Source organism: Topomyia yanbarensis, chromosome 3 (genome assembly GCF_030247195.1).
Source record: "Topomyia yanbarensis strain Yona2022 chromosome 3, ASM3024719v1, whole genome shotgun sequence".
NCBI classification, from domain to species: domain Eukaryota; kingdom Metazoa; phylum Arthropoda; class Insecta; order Diptera; family Culicidae; genus Topomyia; species Topomyia yanbarensis.
Genome location: NC_080672.1, coordinates 340,477,950 through 340,496,620, shown reverse-complemented (window position 1 = coordinate 340,496,620; position 18,671 = coordinate 340,477,950). Strand labels below are relative to the sequence as shown.

Genomic DNA, 18,671 nt, shown 5'->3' with positions numbered 1-18,671 from the left:
GCGTTCCAGTATGGCTTGCCTCTGGACCACTTACACTCTGATTTAATAGGCCCTACATGCCCACATATCATCAAATGTTGTTCCTTAGATATATCTTAATAGGTTTTAACAGGTGAACATAGCTCTAATCGCAAAAGAAAAATTGTTATCTGAATTTTTATATTGAAAAGAATTTCAGAACCAAGAAAAAATACTACTAATTTTGATATACTTTTCTATATAAAAATCCAGTTGACAAATTTTCTGTTGCGATTAGAGCTATGTTTACCTGTTAAAACATGTTAAGGAACAACATGTGATGATATGTGGGCATGTAGGGCCTATTAAATCAGAGTGTAAGTGATCTTACTATGGAAACATAGCAAAAACACAATTTTTGATTGGAGACACCTCTAAATCATGTCCAAATTGAGTCATTTTTGGCGAAACTTTTTAAATTCTCACGTAGAACAAAAATCTGGGCTGACCCATATATATTTCAAAACTTTTTCAAAATATGGAGAGGTCTAATGTACATGGCCAGATAGATAGTTTTTAACTGGGACGGGACGTGTGGATACGAAAAAACCTAATGTCAATTGCAGCCAGGGGGAGTTGTCAAATACAGCCAAAGGGAACCGACAAATGCAGTCAGGGGGAACTGTCAAATGTAGTCAGTCCATTTTAAATATGTGAGGAAGAAAGAGTGGCTATGCAAGACAAGAGATAAAGTGAAAGAAAACATCTATCCACATGTTCTGTCCCAGGATTTTAATAGAGAACATAAAAATACGATTTGTTTGCATTGGGCAGTAGGCCTTTTTCAAATGTTTGGCTAGAAATTCCTTACTTCTTCAATGAATCATGTACGAGAAAAGTAAAAATGTTAAATTTAACGGAACAATGTATGATGCCAACATCAAATAAAAAATTATAGCTGAGCGACCTTGTTTGGAAAGTGTTAACATTTGGCAGCGAACCAGACCAAGTTTCTCATACTATGATCGAATCAACAAAAATTCCAAGACCATGTTAACAATCTCTCTGAACTGTCAAAAAAGTGAGGTTAAACATCATCATGCAATGTTCTTCACCGTGAGGTTCACTTTAGTTTGTTTAAATAACCAATGAACTTTGTACCGCGACTCACCACTTCATTTGCCGCGTTGGCAGGAACTCAAGCAAAAATATACAAAACAGTGTTGCCCAAACACACATTTTGAGTCCCACCATTCTTGCAAAGGTGAAAAACATACTCAAAATTCTTGCATTTTTCAAATTTAAAAAAATCATTGAAAAATCACGATAGCTCTAAAAAGTCTCATTTCAACGGAAATATGCTTAAAAATGTGTAGTCTTTTGAATAAAAATAAGAAAAAAGGGGGTTAGGTCGGACGAGAAAGGTTTATTTGGAAATATATTATTGCACAGTTCCCACCAAATCGAACTGCACAGTATGAAAGTGTGATGAATCAAAAGTGTGATCAAAAATGCAACTCTTTCGACCTGACAAATTATTGACATAGAAAAGTGTCAAAAACAAACTTCTTCTTACTTTTAGTAGCTGGAAGGTTAGCATGGCTGCCAGTATCCCGGTTTTTACAATAAATTTGATGGAAAAAGTTAATTTTTTGTCGATTTCATATAATTTCATTTGGCAACCGTGAAAAAAGTGTGATAGCGAAGTGCGTCAAAATACAACTTTCAAAGCAGTAAGCAATGCACTATGGATATCTTGGAGAATGGTATACTGTTAAATGGTCTGTATTAGTAAGAAGATGTAGTTTCATGTATTACATTTGAAGTTTTGCCAGACATTACAATCCAGCCGTGTTTGTTTCGTAAAATTACGAAACGACTTCCTAAAGTGGGCCAAAATACCTTTTTTACCTTTTAATCATAATTAATGTGCAAAATTTTATTATATGAGTATTCTAGATTAACAGTGTAGCCAAACCCAGTGCGATAATAATAAGCTTGTCATTTTTGACATTTTCTTCGCTCATCGTCTATCGAGCGAATGTGTGTGAGTGTGTGCAAAGCTCGGCAGCACTCTCCCGCATACTACCATCGTGGGGAGCTCTCACATCGATAGAACTTTTCCCTTTTCGTGTAAATACTTCCCTCTCGTTTCCTCATGTGCGTCCGGACATTATTTTTTTCGGCAAGAAGTCGCTGATGTTGCTGGCTTGAGTACAAGAGCGTTTGAGTTCTAGTCGAGCTTTCAGTCTCCGAGTAAATTTGGTTGAGGTTGGACGTGTTCGTGCGACTCTGCGTTTGCTCGTTCGATCATTGTACGGTTGGAGCATCTTTTGCTTAGAACACAAAAAAAATTGAACCAGCAATCATCACCGTCGTCGTTATCATTTTGGAAAACGTGACACAGAATTGTAACTGTATACTTTTGCTGAATGTAGTGCAGTGGAGGAAACATACAAGCTTTTAGAACGAACTACATTTTAGTGAGAAACTGCATCCAAAAGTGAGCATCACCGCAGTGTCTAATAGCGAGGAAGCAACCGAAATAGTTTGGAACTTCCATTTTTGTTCTGTCCCTCTCTACACACAGTCGTTTTTTTTTCTTCCATTTTCATCATCCTTCCGCAGCGCAGAGTCGCGGCCCGAGCTGGTTGATGTTGAGTCAAGATCGAGAAAATTGGCTGGCTTCAGTGAGCGTGTGTGTGTGAGTTGGTGAGTGTTCTGGCTGTGTTTTGTATCGCCGCAGCTGCTGCGAGCGAGTGCCTTGAGTTTTGCTGCCTGCTTCGGAAGCAGTCTTTTTTTTTTGGTGTGCGTAGGTACTTGCTGCGAGCATAAAAGTGTAAACAATCAGTTTGAGAACTGTCAAAGTGGAGCTGAATATAAAGTACAGATAGAACGCGAGTGTTATACTGAAGATTCATAGTTTTTTTTCTTCGGTTCACTTACACGATTTTCGGGATTGCTACGTGGAGCTGTGTTGTGATTAATTGCTGCGTGTATTGCTTTGAAAATTCACAGCAAAGGTATTTGAAGCTTCGAGCAGCTGCAGCAGGAAGCAAATAGTAAACAAGGATGCAGATTATTCAGCTTACTTCTGGTATGTTATTATGCCTGGTGAATTCTTGCTAGCTTGAACATAGGTAGAGTTGGAGTGTTATAGAAAAGTTACAGAGTTTAACCCAAAAACCAGAAAAGTATTTTAATAAGGTGTATATGTACTGAAATATAAATAAAACAGTAAATTTTGATTGGTTATGAAACTTCATTGTGCGCATCCAAACGTAACACAGTTCACGCTAATCTTCGGTGAAGTTTAGAAATCACTTGATGGCGGAATACAGAGATAGTGGCTCTTATCGATAATTGGTGAACATAATTCAGCTACACGATTTCTGGTTAGAAGGGGTGCTATTTTTTCTTGCAGATAATTTTTAATTTTTCGCTGGAATTTCCATATTTGTTCAACCTAAAATTGAATGATTCATCAACAACTATCATACAACTTCAAAATAAATTTTCTGATCCTGGTAACCAGCGGTTAATATAACATTCTGTTTTTAGAAGGAAAACCTTTTCCCAGATAATCATGTGACATTAGATATTTTTGATTTTATGTTTCCAATATAGTATCACATAATCCAAAAGACTAATAAAATATTTTCTTCAACCTTTTCAGTGTCCAATAATCCAGTCCGCAACTGACTCCCTCGCGAAACTAGCTCGCCCTCAACACATCACCTGTATAAATCAAAAAACGAGCGGAGATAAACTAACTTGAATTCGGTATAGCTCCATTCCTAAACGCCACCATCGCCAAAGCCCACAGAGGAGATCAAGCAAACGAAAAAATCCTGGAAAGAAAATTGTGAATGAAAATCCCTAGTGGTTCGGTTGTGCTTGTTTTGAAACCGTTCGCGTAATCAGCTAATTATTACGAGCTGAAATAGAGTGAGCCCATTGTTTTTTTCCTACTTCGACGGGTGACGGACACCGCCGCACATTCGCCCGTGAAGGTTATGCAGTAGAGCAAAGTGTTTCGGTCGAAGAAAAAATAAGTGTCCGTGGTATAGTAAGTTGAAAAGTGTCCATTTGTATATTACGATTTGCGTTCAATTGTAAATATATAAAATTGAAGAAGATATCGCGAAAGCTGTACGGTTTTCTGCCCTGCCACCGGTTCATGTCAGGCTAGGAGGTTCAACGGAAGATTTAGCTTCTGTGTGCCGTATTCTTGAATGGCGGCGGTTGGCGGTCCGACCAGGCAATCGCGCGGGGTTTCCATGAGTGTGTCGATGTCGCTGGTACAGGGTGGTGCAGCTGGTGCGGCCGGCCCGCAGGGTGCTATCCTAGCGGCGGCCGCACCCTACTATCAACCACCGGCCGTTCCCCAGGATGTGCAGCCAGATCGTCCGATCGGTTACGGAGCGTTCGGAGTCGTATGGTAAGTACTTTTTGTTTTTATTGCACACTGGACTCGCACTGTAAGTCAGAACGCCATATCAATCAATAAACTCGGTCAAACCGGCGGGGTAATCACTCTCCACCATGATGTGGAAGTCTTCCTAGTACTGGTTCGATGCAAAAAGGCAAACTGATAAAGCTACCCAAGTCTAGGGGCGGTGAGAGGGGAATGGTTGTAGTGCGAATGCAACAAAGCAACTGTTTTGGTCAAGGTGTTTTTTTTATTTTCCTCTGTTTTGTGTGCAGCAGTGTGCTCTTGCGAAATGCAACTGTTGCGCACAGGCAGGCGGTCGAAGCGAGATTGAAGCGCCACGCGGTTGTTCGTGTGTGCGCCTGAATATTCAAATAATATATATAGGCCAATCCTTTGTTTACACCTCCAACTCCATAAACCGACAGCTGCTCCCAACATGGGCGGCTATCTCGGGTTGACGAACGGCACTGGGAAGTGTGAATCGCTGCTGTTATCGTTTCTTTACGGCAGTTTATTTGTAGCCATAGCTTTGATGCTCGATTTAATAGTGTAGTGGAGGAGGGTTTAAATTTGTGTTGTCATCGTCAATTTCTTTTTACCAAGTTAGGCATTGCAACGAAGGTTTTCTTCAACCTTCAACTGTGTTTATTAGTGCAGTAGTGCTAGCAGATTTAGTGTCATTCAATAACATACAGTGGCATCAGCTGATAAAAATCGATGGTGTACGACCTGATGTAAATGGGATGATATTGACAAATTGGGATTTTTGATTTTATTAAATTTTAGGACACTATAATAGTTGATCGCTCCTGAAGGTTGATGGGATTGATGGTCTTGCAATCAATATCAAGAAATATTGCGTATGGCTATGTATGTCTCTGGGCTTTAGTGATGGGTATAAGGACACGTTCTTTTACTTGACGGACACCAGCAGGAGACTCGAGCCTGTGACGGGCATGTGGCCATCAACTGTTATAATCGTTTTTCATTGCATCGAGTGTCGTCGTGTGCAGCTGGTATGGATGTTTCTACTACCGAATGGAAAGCTGACATATTGATCTGGCTGGTCGACGTTGTAGTTTTCTTGTAATTTATTTATAAACAGAACGTAAACTTGTCAGTTACTGAAACTTTGTATCAAGTCAAGCAATAATTATATTTGCAGAAAAATGTGTGTGTTAGTGTAGAGAAATTAGTGAGACGTACACTTGAAGATCGTCAGCATAGAGGTGATACTCGCATTGAATGACACTTGGTAGGCTGTTTATGTATCGCGAGAAAAGCAGCGCGCTGAGTTACGGGCCCTGTGGAGTTCCATCTGTCAGCATATTAGCGGACGAGGCGGTATTATTGAGATCCATTCTTTGTGTTCGTTGGGCCAGGGACGATGATACGAGCTTACACGCAAAGTTTTAGAAGCCGAATTCTCTCTTAAGCTTTGCTTTCAGTAAACCGTATATGACACAGCTGAAAGCTACGGAAAAGTCGACGAGGACCATAACTGTGCATCAATCATCATCGAGCTATTGTAATGGGTGACTTTCACTAACGCTTTTCAGTAACCAGATTGATGTTTGCAAAGAAGAGCAGGATTGATTGTTTCGAGGTATTCGGTTATTTGGGACAGAACAATCTTTCCAAACACTTTGGATACAGTGGGCAGGACATTGATAGGTCTAAAGTCCTTGAGTGATGCTGGGTTGGATGTTCTGGGTAGGTGTGTTATCAAAACTTCTTTCCAGAGGGAAGAGAATTGTTGAGCTTCGAGATAACCTTAAAGAGGCGCGTAAATAGTGGCAGAATAAACGAACAGAGTATTTTTATAAACAAGATCAGAATATCTTGGTGTTGGTATCGATTTGATAGATTTTTTTACAAACCTCTTCGGCGTTTGTAGCCCTAAACTGTAATCCTTCAGGTTTGTTCGTTATTGGTTTACTGAAGTGTGTTTCCAGGGAAGACGCAGATCAGTGTTGCAGTGTAAGATGACCCTCAGCACCGGCTCTTTGCTGAAGGTCATCTTACACTGCAACACTGACCTGCGTCTTCCCTGAAAACACACTTCAGTGAACCAATAACGAACAAACCTGAAGGATTACAGTTTAGTTTAGTTGTTCAGCGTCAAACTCTTCGATGGCATGATTTGTTCTGGTGTTGTGTATTCCCTCCCAATCTTCAAATTGGCCCACAGTTGTTTTGCCGACAGGTCATCGCAGAATTGCGAATCCGCGTGACGCTTTTTCGTAGTATTGATCAAGGTGTTGGTTCTACTTTTTTTGGAGACAGTCCTGCTATTGTGTATCACCTCTGGTATGGTTGGGATTCCAAACGCAGAGCGAGTAGGCAAGATCTTGACACACAATCGCATTCTGGATTTTGTTCGTTATCTACGGGGTGCATTTATCTGGTCTTTTCGGGGGCATGTTGGTTTAGTAGGGAGCGAATTTTGTTGTGTAGTAGTTGTGTTTTGTCGTTTATGTTCTCTTCTAGGAATATGTGCTGGCGGTCCTCAGCTCGATAAACTGCTTGCAGCCTCAAATGATCGATTCCACGGAGATTTCGTATTTTGATCCGTCGCGGTGGTGATTCGGGTATACGTGAGTCGGCGATTATATACACAGCTTCATGATCCGAAGTCGAATTGGAACCGAGAGTTTTGGATTTTTTGATAGACTGTCGGTGATCGGTTACCAGTAGATCAATCGTGGCAGTCAGAACTGCGTTCGTTTATCCTCGTAACTGATGTTGGCAGTACAGTGAGATTGAACGATGTACGCATTCGTTGTAGAGTAAGCAGGTTTGCCTTGGGATGATTCGCAACGAGCACTAATTATGTCGAAAACTGGTGGCCTAAGAAGTAGTAAAAGGCATCTTCTAGATTGACTTCTAGAAACCAAAGCAGTTCTTATTAGTTCACGATTGCTTCAAGAAGTATCCGTATCGGTCCGGTCATGTGCCATCACCCTGCTGTCCGATGTGTGAGTTCGTGGAAGAAACATCCGAGCACGTGGTTTTGGACTGATTCAGTTTCGAGAAAGTTGCTAGCGGGTTGCCTACTCTAAACGTAGGGAATGTCGTAAAATTTCGTTTCACAGCAGTCGTACAAATACTAATGGAACTGCAGAAGGAAAAATCTACAAATTAGTGACCAGAGCTAAAAATTTGTATAAGGTCATCCCTTGGAGTAGTTTAGAACTTGCTCGAGTAGTTGACATCGATGCGTCAGAAGCCACGCGCTCAATCCGGAAACACCAGACCGATCTTGTCATCCTGCCGACAAGTCCATGAATAGGCCAGACCCACTTCAGAAAATTAGAACAAGTATCTCAGGTGAGTCTTCTTCACCGCTCTAGAAAGTACAGTGTCGTGAGAAATTCCGCCGCCGGGAAACTCTCAGTCGAAGTAGGGTATATCAACCAGCGGGGACTATTCGAGTAGATCGTGACAGAGCTTGCAGCTAAATATCTCACGGAACTGGTCATCGATATTGGGTGAAATTCCGCCGCTGGGGAACCCTCAGTAGAAGTAGGATCGATTAATCGCTAAGAACTATGAATCGTCAATCTCAATGAAAATAACATTACGCGTAGTAAGTCAGGACTATGCTAACGCCGGATTGACGATAGAGATTAGGGTGGGACAAAAAATAGATTCCAGCTCCGAGCAACTTTTTAGGTACCATTTGGGTCCTAGAACAACTGTGCAAATTCTTAGCTCGATCGGTGAAACTATATTTTTCCGCCCACTGTTTAAAGTTTACATGGGATTTTGTATGGGAAAGTTGACTTTTACAAAATAATTCCTCCAGGAGTCGCCCATTACTTCCTAAAAATAAATCGTTATGTGGCTTGTATAGGAAATTTAACAAAGAAAAAACGTCTCGAAAACCACGAATCGATCTGATGCTTGAGAAAAAAGTTATTAAGTAGAAACCGATTGATGCTCTGACGATTGATAAAATATTCATTTTTTCTAGCACCACTGCTGTTGGTTGTCCAATTATACGCAATTTTGTTTTAATCCTCTCTTAACGTATCTAAATAGTTTATTTATACTATTTGGCCACTTCGCAATGTTTTGAGGGATACATTGAGGCTTCTTTTGTACATAATAAGAGAAAGTAAAAAAATGTGTATATAATAAAACCGTCAGAAGCAGTGATGCTATGAAAAGTGAAATTTTCATCAATCTTCAGGGCATCAATCGGTTTTTGCTTAATAACTTTTTCCGCAAGCATCAGATCGTTTTGCAGTCTTCTAGACTTTGTTTCCTTGACAAATTTCCTATAAAAATCAGACATCTGTTTATTTTTAGGAGATAACGGGCGACTCTTGGAAGAATTAATTTGCAAATGACAATTTTCCCATACGAAATCCCATGTAAACTTTAAACCGTGGGCGCAAAAATATAGTTTCACCGATCGAGCTAAAAATTTGCAGAGTTATTCTGGGAGCTAAATGGGATTCAAAAAGTTACTCGGAGCCAAATTTTATTTTTTTCATATAACCATGTCCCACTCTAGTGGAGATACGATTTGTGCTCCTGACCGAAACCCTAGTCAAGCGTGATGTGTCGCAAGAAAAAAGACTTCTGTTAAAACGACTGGGCAGCAACAATTCTGGCTCAACTGGGTGCGACAAGCCTTGAATCGGTTATCAGATATGAGAAGAAATGGAAGATAGAAAAGAGTAGTTAAGCATTTTTCACAGCGAGTGTTCTTTAGATTGTATACAAAAGAGTTATATGTTTAATTAAATAATCGGTAAATTTAAATCTCTAACTGTGAATTAGTGAGACCTCTTTCATACTTAATGCAAGATACTTACAAACCTTACTTACTAAACAGAACGCATAGGCAGAAGCATTGAGAACTGTAGCACGTTGTTCGTCACAAAAAGGAACTAAATTATGTAAGTTTAGGGTATCAGCCAATAATGTTCTAAATACTTCTACAATAAATTATTTTAAATATTTTTCCAGTTTGAGCTGACTCAAATGAACTTCTGCAGGCCTACCGAAACACTCACAAAATAATTTAACCTCACTTAGAGATGGGAAGCTGTACCAAATGCGATCGGTCTGATGGCGACCACGTGGTAGCATATGACGACTGCCAATCTTGGTTTCATTTCAACTGTGCAGGTGAATCATCCCGGAGTATAGAACCGCGAGTTTGTGTGTGATAAATTCGCAAATAAGAGAGAGAGAGAGAGAGAGAGAGAGAGAGAGAAAAGGGGGAAAAGGTAATACGTATCCACCAGCTCCACTGACAACAGCCTTACCTCTAGCGCAAGATCACACCAATACAACTCCAAGGATGGACATCGGACCGAATCAGGCTGCTGCAGGTAAAACGGGCTTATGATGCCGCCTCTTGTAAAAGACCACAACAAATCAGTAGCATCAGTTACTAGCAAAAGATCATTTGGAAATCCGTCGAATGAAAGAAGAGCTCGCTGCCAAGACAAGGGAGCTGGAGGAACATAAACAGATCCGGAAGAAACAGAGACAGAAAAAATTCTATCGCAGAAGAAGTTCCAATCGGAAAAAGAGCTGCAAGCAAAACAGTCGGCACAGGAAAGAGACATGTTACAGAGGCGGTTAGATGAAGAAATTGGGTTTCAACGTCAGCAGCGCATATTGCGAGACAAAATTTTAGTTAGATCTTTTAAATGCTGGTAACGGAATTGGGAGCCTGCGAAGGTGCTATCAGTGGCGATCTTCTTGCTACTGACAACTAAGACAGTTGCCAAACGGTGTCTGATTGGCTCGGACGCAATAACTTCTTCCAATCGAATCCCGGAGAAAAAATTGTTGATGGCGACAAATGACTGACAGTTATATTCTATTAAGCAACAAGAACTGAAGGAACAGGAAACTCCGTAGCGAGATCCTATACCGTTGGCTAATACACGAAATGCGCACAATATTCCGCGCGCATTGTTAGTGGACAAAGATGAATTTCAAAACGGCAGCGCGTATATATACGCAGCCGACTGTTACTGCCAAAATCGGGTCCGCGGGTAATTCAGACATTTCGCACGTTCTACGGAAAATTTAAGCAGCTGATTCACGTATTGCTGACAAAGGTCTGAAAAACAGATGCGCCCAAAGCTGAGCACCTCGGAACATCCATCCCTTTTGGAATGGTAGTCTAAGAATTGTTGGAAGCCACAGACCCTCAGGATCACCTCGTAATCCAGGAACTGGCCCAAAAACTTTTCGCCGCTTCAAAAAGAGAATGGGTATAATTCAAATGCTTTTCGGATCATTTCAGAAGCCAGTAAAGTCACTCTTATTATCGATTCAACCACTCAATTTCTGAACGAGAGCGACAAAATGAAGGCAAAGGACAAGGGTTACACGTTCACAGAGGATTCTCACTTAAATGGTTTGTATGCAGCTGAACATGCCGGAGACGAACCAAAAGTTCTCACAGGTCTCAACAACATTCACTTGTTGGCTGCTGTCAAGTCTCGCATAGGGAAGATCAACGAACCGATCGCAGTTAGGTCGCAACTCGGTTGGATAATTTATGGACCGCACGGAAATACACCTATAAGGGGGTTTCTTGGCTGTCATTCTGGATATACGACCCAGCAATTACATAACTTGATGCGAGAGTATTTCTCAGTGGAAGAAACTGCAATTACTGCGAACCAGTTTCCGGAGTCCAAAGCTGATCGTCGAGCTAGAGAACTCGAGACAGGCCTTCTTTGGAAAGAAGACGATTTTAAACTACCACATAACTGCAAGATGGCGCTGAGCCGACTCATCGGCCTCGAGCGGCGCCTCAAGAAGGATCCTTACTCAACAGAATTTTTAGGCAACATATAGCGGATTATTAAGCAAAACGCTATGCCCACAAGGCTACGACAGAAGAGTTATTGTTGGCAGATTCGAAAAGGATGTGGTATCTGCCCTTGAGTGTGGTTCTTCACCTGAAAAAGCGCATCGTTTGAAATGCAGCGGCTCATGTGAAAGGTACTTCGCTAAATTCAATGCTTTTACCTGGACCTGATCTGCCCATAAACGCATAAGAGTCCCATGTGGATTTTGTATTGTATTCTGTATCACCACTGAATCACACTGCACAAATAAGATTACCGGGTTTGTTCAGAAAATATAAAAAAAAAATACCAAAACATGGTTGTCCCATCCATTTGGCTCAATGGATGGGACAATATTGAACAGCGTTTTTCTCGGTTTGCTGTTTTTCAACATGTATCACCAAATTCGAATCAGGGAGGTAGATAAACTCGCGCATTTAATTTCGGACGAATCCTTTGGCTCTGCCGGACGTGTGTATAATGGACGTGGCTACTTTCGGCGCAGCTTGCTCTCCCGCATCTGCCCCATTACATCAAGAAACTGTACGCATCTCAACACGCTGAATGGTTTCCCATTGCGACGATTACCTCGACAGTGCCGATACAGTTGAAGAGGCGATAGAACGAGCAAAACAGGTTCGATACGTGCACACAAAGGCCAGGAATTGGGTCTCGAACTCAGTAACTTTATTGCAAGCACTGGGGGAAACAGAGAGTGAAGAGAAAATTCCGCTATACATCGGTAAAGACGAAGTGACCGAGCTAGTATTGCGACCGATAGAAGATGTTTTCGTTTTTTCAAGCGGTTTCCGCGATGAATTACTACCGTATGTCAGAGACTACAAACGCCCCAAAAACGCATTGCTCTTCGTTGCGTGATTAGCTTGTTTGATCCGTGCGAGCTATCAGCACCGCTCTCGGCAAAATTTTACTACAAAACTACTGGCTGCAACTGGGAGCAAGAAATGAACGGCGAATGTTTTGCAGGCTGATCCCGATGAATGAACATGCTCCAACTTATCAAGAATGTAAAGATGCTACTTACGTGGAGCACCTCCTGAAGCATATGACACACTTCAACTACACGTGTTCGTTGCTGCCATCGAACATGCATATGGTGGTGCTGCCTACTTTCGAGTTATGACATCGGAAGGGCCATGTTACTCGATGGTCGTGGCAAAACGAAAGTCGCTCCTTTAAAATAGTTGTGCATTTCTCGTATGGAATTACGAGGGGCCGTACTAGAAGCACGCTTGCTCAATATCGTCGAAGTGAATCATGAGTTGAAAGTGAAGAAACGTATGCTGTGAACCATGCTGTTTATCGTGGATCCAGTCGAATCAGAGAAAATACAAGCCTTTTGTTGCTCTTAGAATTGGAGAGATTTTGCAGGAGACTAAAATCGACGAATGGCGCTGGTTACCATCGAAGGCAAATATCACTGATATCCTGACCAAATGGGGTAAGGGAGTCTTGTCTAGAATCAGATGAATTCTGGTTTAATGAAGTACAACTAATGCATCTTTCAGAAGACAAATGGTCGAAACGAAATCTACCACCACCAAATACGATGGAAGTATTGCATATATGTCACATGTTTCACACGTCGATGAACCACTTGTAGACGCCACTCGTATAGCTCACTGAAATGTGCTGCTACGCACTATATGCTGTGTTTAGCGCTTTAACTCCAATTGCCGCCGCAAGGCTTATCAGCTGCCCATCGAAGCTATTCTGGATTTGACGGAGAACGTGCAAAGACTAGTTTTGCAAGCGGTGCTTTCTAATATCGTTCCATTAAAGCAGGAAGAGTTCTCGTTGGCTGAAATTGTACTCTGCAAGATTGGCCAACGCGAAGACTTCGCTTGTGAGATGGGAATACTCTTAAAAAACCGTGAGCTGCAGAAGGAGAAATGAATGCCGATCGAGAAATTAAGCGAAATTTTTCGCTCATTGCCTTTTTTGGACAAATTTGGAGTACTGCGAATGGAAGGGCGAACGAAGAGTGCAGATTTCATACCATATGATGCAAGGTATCCTATCATTCTTCCAATGACTCATGAAGTAACCGATCGTCTGTTGGAATACTACCATCATCTATATAGACATGCCAACAGAGATACGGTGTTCAATCAATGTCGGCAAAGATCTTACATTTGTGCGTGGCAAAAGCTATGACGAGATGTCAATGGTACAAGATATACAAATGTCGGCCTCTATCTCCTAGAATGGTGCTGCTTCCAGTAGAGCAATTCACACCCTTCTTCAAGCCATTTAGATACATTGGGATCGATTACTTCGGTCCGGTAGCAGTAACCGTTGGGCGACACGGTGAGAAGAGGTGGATAGTGCTCTTTACGTGTCTTGCTGTACGCGCCATTCACGTAGAGGTGTCATACAGACTGAAGACTGTCTCGTGCATTATGACCATCCGGAATATTGTGATGCGTAGAGGGCCACCGATTGCGATCTTTTCGGATAACGGCACAAATCTGAAGACTGCTAACAAAGAGTCGCAAGAGCAAATTTGACGGATTGGTACGTCCTGTGCAAACGTATTCACAAATGCCAGCACACGATCGTGTTTCAAGCCCCTCATATGAGAAGAAGCTGGGAACGTATGGTGCATATCGTCAAGTCAACTGTAGCCACATTAAGTGCGGGGCATTGGATAAATACTACCAACCGATTACTGATTGCCGAGGCCGAAGAAATAGTCATCTGTAGGCCACTAGTTGATGTATTGCCAGAATCCTGTTGTGAAGTGTACAAAAGACCAGTAACTAAGCTTGTGACGATCGAGGTAATGTGTAAAGGTAAATCTTCACCAGGTACTGACTCTGGTGAAGTTTTCGGGCCGGGGAAGTGTTAAAACAAATGGGTAGCAACAATTTTGGCTCACCTGGGTGCCACAAATCTTGAATCGGTGTCAGATATGGGAAGAAGAAGAGTTAAGCATTTTTTTCTAAAAAGGCTACCAGTGGTTGAAGGATGTCAAAGAAGCGGAGAAGATGCTTTCACTAAAAATGATAAAGGGAAATGCCATTTGCAAACAAAATCAATTAACAATAAAAAAAAGTTTTTTTTTTTTGAAAAAATTGGAAAAGTAAGATCAACAAACCTGGAAAATCCCCTCGGCGTGATACTGTACCTTGATGTGGTCCGGGGGCTTTTCCACCAAAGCAGTATTACAGTGATTATATCACAGAAACTTGGGATACAATTATTTTCTTTTTAGTTAAGCTACATTGTGATAAATTTTTGTACTTGGCGACCTTTATTATCCACTGCCATGCTTAAAAAATATACAATGTGGGTTTAGGGCCCAATTCTCTCTGCAGACACCCTTCTTTTGTTGCTATATTTTCAATTAGATCCATGCTAACACTCACTAACACAAATTGCTTATTCTCTCATATACACTAACAATCTTTCATTCCAAACTTACAAACGTGGCCTACGCGATAACACAAACCTGGTCACAAATACGAATGCCCGCGATCTCGCCAATATTCAAACATCCCGATTGATTAGGTGAACGTTGGAACCTAAGAACCTAAGCTCGCGCAATCATGAATCGGTCACGTCCGGAAGTCTCCGCCCTTGATCCTAGCAGCCCAAATTCATGACTTTAGTTGGACCAATAGAAATAAAAACTAGACAAGACATTCACGCGCGATCATTGAAGAATACGCGAACATGCGAATGGCCACACGCTTATAAAACTAATGTGTCCACGCGAAGTTACATACATACTAGCGCACGCGACAAAAACGTCCACATACAAACGCTCGAGTCCTTCGCGTTCATCCACGCACGACCACACCCACGATCTCGTAAAAAGTATAACACCCCGGTTACTAAGTGAATGGTTTAGGACTTATAAATGAACAATCGCGGTCTCGAGAGTGAACCTCTAAATGCCCGTGTTCGCGCGATCATGAATCGGATTCGTCCGGAATCCCATATTCTCGGCCCTAGTAGCATAAGTCCAATGCCTTCAGGTAAACCAATCAAAAATATAATGCTCATATCCACTAAACTACATAAACATCGAATGTATACAAACAAAGTCACATACACGCGACAAACAAATATAAAAATGCTAGAGCCCTTCGCGACCATCCACGCAATCTATACCCGCGCTCTTCCAGACATTATAACATCCCGGTGATAATATGAACGTCTCAGCACTTGTAGTCACTCAAACGCAGTATCAAGCTTGAACCTATAGTCCCCCGCACACGCGCGATCATGAATAGTTCCCGTCCGGAAGTCTCGATCCTCGATTCCAGAAGTTAAAAAGAAAGCTCTCATACCCGAGCAGAAGAAAATAACTGCGGAATACTAAATGTAGGTATCAATACCAACGACTGTTTACCACAATATGGTATTAATGAGCTCTACATAAGAGGTAAAATGCCAAAAAAAATAACTTAGACATCTTCTACAAATAACTATTTGATAATGAAACGAGTTATTATAATACCTGAAGAATAATAAAACATTTTTCAATCTTCCAATAACAAGATTCACTCTATGGAGGTATTCAATACGGTATTGATTTGGTATTTGTAAAAATCACTGGAGTACATAAATAATACTAAAATAAAGTATTATACCTCATTGAGGTATTAAGCTGGTATTGAAAAGTGTTTTCTCAATACCTGCTTAATACCTCAATGAGGTATAATAATCAATTAATACCAAGTCTTGGTATGAATACCAAAAAATAGTATGCTCGGGTTATTGCTCAGTTATTTTCTCCTGGTCGGGTATACACGGTCAACACGGTCCATGGCGCCATGACCACGAAATCTAGTGATATGGAGTAACTCACTCTTTGTCAGAATGTGATCCGTACACCGAAAACTAAACAGAATGACGGTCCGTGTGGCACATACACACGAGCACACGCGACAAACACATCAACAAACGATACTTCAGCTCTTCGCGATCATCTACGCACACCTACATTCGCGATCGCAACACTCCGGTAAAACCTGTGAACGTTTTAGTACTTACGAAGTTACAAGCGCGGTTTCAAACGCGAACCCGTAAACGCGCGCGATCATGAATCGGTCACGTCCGGAAATCTTTATCCTCCATTCTAGTAACTTAGGTCCATACATTCCGTTATAACAATCGAAAAATAAAGCTCATATCCACAAGGTAACACGTTCCTTGGCGACATGACTGAGAACTCTAGTGATATGTAAGAATCCACTTTTTTCTAGAATCTGAACCGCACACGAAAAATCAAGTATCAGATTCACGGTCCGCGTGCGATCATTCTAGAATACACGCGAATATGCGAAAGCAAACGGCATTTATATAGAATTTATGCACGCGAAGTTACATACACGTTAGCACACGCGACATACAAAGGCACACGCGATCGAACACGTTAACGTACAAATGCTCGAGCTCTTCGCGATGATACACGCGATCGCGAGTCCCTACGCCCGCACATACCTGAACCGTACAATGAATATCACATTCAGAATCACGGCCCGCCACAATTGGCCAAAAGCAGTGTTTTAGTGGGCGACGTTGCCTGTCTCGTCTGCAAATTGTAGTATGTGATTCTGGCGGGGAGCCCGTCCGAGAACCTAGCTCTAGAGCTCCAGTAGGACAAATCTCGAAAAAAAAGATCAACAAACCTGGAAAATCACGGATTTTTTTGTCAGCAATGTGTCGACCTTCTGGAATATCTGACATACAAACTAACGATACCATCATTACGAAATTTCACATGCTTCTTGATTTTGCGAACTACATCAACGTCATTGACGTTGATCACAGAGCAGTGGAAGAGGTATTTGTGCCCTTTAAATGGGAGGCTTTAACAGCAAGGCCTAACGGTGTAGGGATCCAAAGGGCAAGGAATGCGTTTGTCAACGAATGTTAACGATGTTAGCCGCGTTATGGTTTACGTAGTCAGCTAAATTCCCGTATACGCACACAAAACTTGCTCTATACAAATCGCAGATAATCCCTGTGGCTCTGTACATCCACAAAGTATGGAAGTGATTCGAAGTACCCGGATTGTTGGGCCACAATGAAGACTATAATGATGGGTTTTTAATTTGCTAAAGATATCCGAAGACCAGTGGGGAGCTTGGGTTGCTTATCTATCCTTCCGGCCATCATATCGTATAGTAGATACACTTAATAAATGCGATATGATACCTGGTACAGAGAGTGCACTAATTACCTGGCAATCTTCTTTCATTTGATTGTCTGCTCAGGAAATCATTTTTTGTACCCAAATATCACCAGTGATAAATGAGAAAACCACGAGGATGGTGGAAGAGCAGTGGGTACAAGGCCAAGTGCTTGCTGGCTGGTACCAAAATGATAAGCAAAGAAAAAGTAAGGGTTATGTTCGGGGTCTGGAAGGAGAGCATTTCGCATTTATTTTCATTTTTTTGTTTTGTCTTTTCATTTGTTTCTCTTGCTACAATATATGCAAGTCGGTGCAAGAGAACGTGACGGCCAAGGAAACAGAAAGCCAATAGCCCAAACAGATCAGGAACAGGAAGGAGGACTACGAACAAGGAAACAAACAACAGATGAGAAATCGTTTACTTATTTATTATAACTACGATACTAATCACAATTATTTTGTTTTTATTTTGCTTTTCTTGTTTCGTTTCAGCAAACCAAAATCTATATGAACTAGCACATACGAACAGTTAGGCTTTGTAGGTTCTCATCTTGACAGAGTCTAGATGGGCGGATGAACGTCTGCCAGGGTGTGGGCTGAGAAATGACAATGACACTGTACGAGATGGCGCTGGGCCTGTGGCCTTCGACTGGCATGGTCCATTCTCATTGATTCGGAAGTCTTCTTGGCTGGTTGGTGGATATGTGGTCCTACTTGCAAGTTGATCAATTCGCTTGGGTGGGGCCACTCGACCAAGCAAAGGTTCTCAGAAATGATAAGCAACCCTTTCGGGTTGGTGTGGTCTATTCGAGTTGAACCAGGCGGACAATCGGTTCGAGCAAACTTTATGGGGAATAGTGGAAAAAAATTTCTTATGCCTTCACTGGTATAGCTACTCAGTATAATAATAATAGAAAAATTAAGGGTTTGCCTGGTCCATAATGTAATGAATACGCATATTGACTAGAACAGGGATAATCGATAGAGAAGAAACAGCACAGTTGTAGGAAAAGTATTCGCGAGTAAGGACTAATACTGCTAGTATGTTTACCGTTTCAATTAATAGTCGATTGATCCACTTCGGACCTAGGAGACAAAAAGGAGATTAGGAAGAGATAGAACCGAATTCAATGCGAAATTTGTCAATAAGACGTTGACCCCAAGGTGATGGTAAGATGATTTTCCATAGGATGACAGACTAGATGATACGACGTTACACGCTCTAAACTTGTGCCAAATAGTTTATATGTATGTATGAATGTATGTATGAATGTAAGTC

The 18,671-nt window shown here is 41.5% G+C and overlaps 1 protein-coding gene across 3 annotated transcripts in view; it reads left to right on the top strand.

The window, feature by feature from the left end:
• Window positions 1–2,219: 2,219 nt before the first annotated feature.
• The window catches only part of LOC131692042 (serine/threonine-protein kinase NLK), a 307,702-nt gene continuing 291,250 nt past the window's right edge, over window positions 2,220–18,671 (top strand). For 2 of the 3 annotated variants that reach the window (XR_009305903.1, XM_058978878.1), the window contains exons 1-2: window positions 2,220–3,055; window positions 3,635–4,399. Coding sequence is in view for 1 of the 3 variants with exons in the window: in XM_058978878.1 (XP_058834861.1) it covers window positions 4,194–4,399 (206 nt within the window). In the remaining 2 variants the exon portion in view is untranslated. The remainder of the gene's footprint in view (window positions 3,056–3,634; window positions 4,400–18,671) is intronic. The other variant, XR_009305902.1, reaches the window with a different exon arrangement.